Here is a 5,337-nt window from a genome sequence, read left to right as displayed (position 1 = left end):
AGGCACGTGCTTACTCTCATATATAGTATAAAACCGTAACAACTAACATGTAAGGGGGTATTATCTTTTGGTAAATATTCAGTACCTCTTCTTCCTCTTTTCTCTCTCTCTCTATGTAACTATGTTTCCCTCTCGTCTACTTCTCATCTCTCCTTCCTCTTCTTTTCTCATTCCTCTTTTTTCTTTTTCTTCTCCTTAATTCTTCTTATCCATTGAAATAGGTAGTTCAATTTAAAATTTTAAGTGTTGATTCCCAAGCTTGTAACCGATTGTACAAATTCGTTTGATCAATAAAACTTTTCAATTTAGTTTTAAGTCGTGAGTACATTACAAATGGTATCAGAGCCATATCTTGGCACCTTTGGGAGTTCTACAGCCATGGACTGTGTTTGGGGAATTTTCAAGGACAATTCAATCAGCTAGTGTTCGGATGGAGGCAAACTTTAATAATTTGAATAGGAAATTGGATAAACTGAAATGACAACTGAACAAAATCTTGGAATTAATTTAAAAGATAAAAGAAGTGCTTGTCATGTTCTTAAATAAGATAAAGAAAGTATAAGAAAGGATGTAGAAGGTGCGACAATGGAATCTGGTGACATAGAGGTCTCATCAAGTGAAGGGTTCTTGAGAAAATCACCGGAGATGGATGTGCCTAATAAACATAATATATATAATATAAAATATTAACAAAATTCTCATGGCTAGAAATTAATAAAAAATGGATTAATGTTCGAGTTAAGTTAATAAAAAAACAATTTAATTACTTTTCTCTCTTAGGGGATAATATAGTTTTGGCGTAATTATTTGTTTTTGTGCTTTTAACAATCTTGGGTTGTGCATACTTTACGCATAAACTATAACAACCAAACTGCCAATTTTCGAACCATTTAATATCAACAAACTTTATTCTTATAAATTCTTTCCCTCCCAAATTCCTCTTTTCCTTTTTTTTTCCCTTTCCTTTCCTTCCTTCTTTTTTCCTCCAAATCTTCAGTTTCTTTCCTCTATCAATTATCAGCTATTTTAATAATGAAGGCTTTCGCTCATTTTCTTTAATAAAAAAGAAGAAGGTGAATTTCCTCCTCTCTTCCCCCCCCCCCGGTTTGGATAATCTTTTATCAATTTGTATAGTTTTTTTGGTATATTTTCAAGAAATATATGATATTAGCAATGGCGAAACCAAACTTTTCTTTAAGATTATTCAAAAAAAAATATATATATATATATATATTTGGCATGCATATGAAGTATACGTTATTATATACATAATTCATTTTTTTGACAAATGGTGATCAATTGATGACCCTTCTATCTATGTGGTTCCCCACTGTCTATTGGTTATAATTAAAATTAATAGTTGAAGAAAGGAGAAATAATAATTTTTTGGCGGACAAATTAAAGTGCATGAAAAAATTGTATTTTCTTTCGGAAATTTATTATGAACTGAATGATTTACTCGTCTTTTGTTGAATTTAATAACATTTAGATTTATATGATTAAGTTTTTTGGAGAATTGTTATTTGAACATGTTAGATAGGTTAAACTTTTGTAGTTTAAAATTGACCATTTGTCTTGTGATTATTACAACTTATACAAAGGAGAAGTAAAACTTGAAATCCAATTAATTAGTCCAAATTGTAAATCTTAGGCTTGTTAAGTATTAACCTGTTTGTACATTTTGCAACAATTGCAGGTTCAAGATCTTGTCAAGAACTTAGAGGCAAAGGAATGGCAACAAGGACAAGGGACATTGCCCCTATAGTAAAGGGTAAAAGAAGCACCAACACATCTAAAACAAAGTCTCTTGTCCACACACATAATGCCATTATTCCAACTGCCTCAAATAAGAACATAATACCTAGCTATCTCAAATCCAAACCAGCTTCATCAAGTTATCCCAACATTCACCATAAACAAACTCCAAATCATAAAATATCGATCGATAAGCCTCCTTCTAGTCTTGATAATGTTCATGGCAAGAATGCAGCCTCGACGAGTGATGCCAATATTCACAATAAAGACACCCTAGCTCGTAGATCGTTGGATTATAAGGCTGCCCTATCTTCTAATCTTGATAATACTCGAGGCAAGAAGCTAGTAGCCTCATCATCAAGTGTTCCTCCCAACATTCATAATGCACAAACTCTAGCTCGAAGAAGGTTATCGTTGGATCATAGACCTTCCTTATCTTCTAGTCTTGATAATACTCGAGGCAAGAAGCTACCCTCATCAAGTAGTGATCCCAACATTCACAGTAAACAAAGTCCAGCTCGAAGAAGATTATCGTTCGATCATAGGCCTCCCCCACATTCTGTTCTTGATAATAGTCCTCAAGGTAAGAAGCTAACCCCATCAAGTAGTGATCCCAACATTCACAATAAACAAACTATAGCTCGAAGAAGATCCTTCGATCATAAGCCTCCCTTGTCTTCTCCCCTGCTAAAAAACAGAACAATATCCCCTAATCCAAGGGAAAGAATTCTCAAACCATCCTTGTCATTATCAAGTAAAATTTCCACTTCTCAAAAACCCCTTATGAATAAATTGTCCAAATCACCTCATACTAGTACTAAGGATGTTATTGGGAAAAAACATAATCCTGGCCTCTATGCTAGGGCAGTGAAGCAAGATAGTCCTGCTGGTTTAACATCAAAAACATTTATAACATCTAATTTGCCAGATATAGTTGAGCATATTGGATGTAAGGGTGAAGAATTAGAGCAAGAGGAACACCAAGAGGCAGTAAATATTGAAAGTAATTTAGTCATTGATGAAGATCATGAAGAGCTTAATGACAATATAAACATAGAAGAATACCTCAAGGCTGCTGAATCCTCATTATATGTTGTGGAAAATCAGGAAATCATTAAAATGGAAGTACAAGAAGAGAAACTACTAGTTGAAGAAACAAGAATCAACAACCATAAAGAAGTAGAAGAAATCAAGAATGAGCCTAGTAAACTTGATGTTGAAGAGATAGAAGAACAAGAAAGTGTGATAAAAGCAGTTAATGAGAATCAAGAAAAGAAAGAGGAGGTTCAAGAAAGTGAAGTATTATTAAAAGCATTGGATAATTGTCAACAAGAGAAAGTAGAAGGAGAAGAGAATGAGGAAAAAGAATTGGATTTGAATAATCAAGAAGAGAAAGAGGAAAGTGAAGGAAGAAACAAACGAAAAGAAGAGAATAAAGTTACAACTATGGGATTTGCAAAGCCTTATCTTCATTTGGTGAAAGGGAATAAGAAGGAAAGTGTAGTATCTAATGATGTGATTGAAGAGACTGCAAATAAACTTAGAGAGCAAAGGAAGAATAGAGTGAAAGCATTGGCTAGTGCTTTTGAAACTGTCATTTCCTTACAAGATTCAAGGTAAGTACATATACTTGTGTTGTTGTGTGTAAGGACCATTCATTATTGTAACTTATATGCTTATAATTCCCCCAAACAAGTGGATATTGTAACAAAAAAATTGCTTTTTTTTTTTGGAGAAATAAAAAGAATTCATACATTATGCGAAAAAGTGGGACATTGTTATTTTCCATTTCTAATATTTACCGTCATATATAACGATGACAAGATTGTTTAAATTTTCATATGGTAACTAGTCGAGCTCTGTTTGATCTCTCAAAGAAGAACCCGAATCAATTTCAGGTTATGATGTAGATTACATAATATATATGGTTTTTAATTTTTTTATCGCTCAATGAAGTTGATACAGAGGCATATTCAAGATATAGTATCAGAGGATTCATAATGATTTTATTCTATTTTGTATGTGCACGTGCATGTTCAATTGGATCCGCCATGTCCTGATACCATTGATTCCTTAAGAAACTTATAAGTCATAACAAAAGATATTAATGATTAAATTGATTTAGGTTATCAATTCCTCTTTTAATATTGTAGCATTAACCTATAAATACTACTCCGTCCACTTCAATTTAGTTATGTAGTTGGACTTGTCACAAAGTTCAAAAGAAAAAAAAAGACTTTTGAAATATGTACTAAAAGCTTAAGGGGCAAAATCTTAGTGAGACCATAATATTTGTGTGGCTATAAAAACTCCTCATTAAGGATGAAGAGGGTACAATGAAAAGTTTAAAGTTAAATTATTTTTAAATACAAAAATATGTCTTTTTTTTTAACGGACTAATAAGAAAAATGTGTCATCTAAATTGAAACAGATGGAGTAGTTAGCAGACTTACGGGTTTCTCTTTGCGGAAGCAAATCATCTGTAGCAACATGATTCGAATTACTGGTCATTGAGAATCCTCACAGGACGGATGAATCACCCTTGTTTTCACATATCTGTTATTATTGGTGAAGTCTTTAAGTACTAAGGTGGGACTTGAGGAACTATAGTAGTGAACATAAAATTGTTTTAGCTTAGAAATAAGAACCAAAGTTGACCATTTGGTGATATTAGTCAATCGAAAAATCATGTAAAGAATGATTTTTAGCAAAAATCATGTAAAGAAATTGATCTTGAGACAAACTCAAGGCAAGAATTGCCTTTAGACCACACAAAGAGACAACACCACGTTTTCTCAAGTAATATTCGGTAGATCAGCTTGTGACAAAGAAAATGAACCTTTCGCCTAACCCGACTCTAAATGTTAACTTATAGGATGAAAATTGTCCAAAGACCATATAAAGATACAAGGACTGATCATTCATTCGAATAATGTAGGACATTCTAACATGTAACGTGAGATCTTATTATTAATCCTAGGGGCAAAATATCACTTGGTATAGCTTTAAGCATGGTTTTGAAGTTACTAAACTTGGGTTCCAAGGACCAAACATTCACTTAGTCCAACTTCAGACAAGGAATTCGAAGGTTGGACATGGTCCATTGTCCCACAATAATAATATAGTAGTATAATTAAGCTATTAATCTTGGGCTCTAAGGACAAAGTTTTCACTTGGTCTAACTTCATAAAGGGGATTTAAAAAGGTTGAACCTAAGTCTACTTTCAGTCAATACATAATAGTGCATTAATATAATCATAAGCCAGAAAGAACACAGGTTTACTCGATCTAGAGAGAGTTGAATTCTTCTTTCTTTTCATTTCTTGGGTTAACCAAAGAGTAACAGTAATTCAGTACTAATAATGACAGTAATAATCATGAACATGACAATAACAAAGAATTTTTTTAATTAAATAGCAGTTTGTTCAATAAACTTAAGACCTTATATCAATATTTATTCTTTTGGCTGCAGAACTCATAAAGAAAGTGAAATTAAGCAAAATAAATAAATAACAAAAACTCTTAAACAGTCGATTACTTGCTAAACAAGAAATCTTCATGATCATGTGCAGTATCGAAGCT

At 32.6% G+C, this 5,337-nt stretch overlaps 1 protein-coding gene across 1 annotated transcript; it reads left to right on the top strand.

The window, feature by feature from the left end:
* Nucleotides 1–923: 923 nt before the first annotated feature.
* LOC107778482 (uncharacterized) lies at nt 924–3,698 on the top strand. Its single transcript, XM_016598749.2, has 2 exons — nt 924–1,073; nt 1,697–3,698. Exon 2 carries the CDS (start codon nt 1,732–1,734, stop codon nt 3,373–3,375), a length of 1,644 nt encoding a protein of 547 aa, XP_016454235.1. The 5' UTR covers nt 924–1,073; nt 1,697–1,731; the 3' UTR covers nt 3,376–3,698.
* Nucleotides 3,699–5,337: the final 1,639 nt, after the last annotated feature.

Source organism: Nicotiana tabacum, chromosome 5 (assembly GCF_000715075.1).
Source record: "Nicotiana tabacum cultivar K326 chromosome 5, ASM71507v2, whole genome shotgun sequence".
NCBI classification, from domain to species: domain Eukaryota; kingdom Viridiplantae; phylum Streptophyta; class Magnoliopsida; order Solanales; family Solanaceae; genus Nicotiana; species Nicotiana tabacum.
Note: the sequence above shows the minus strand (reverse complement) of the source record. Positions and strands in the feature narration are given on the sequence as shown.

Coding starts and splice junctions, on each gene's coding strand:
- LOC107778482 (XM_016598749.2), top strand. CDS start 1,732: ATGGCAACAAGGACAAGGGACATTGCCCCTATAGTAAAGGGTAAAAGA.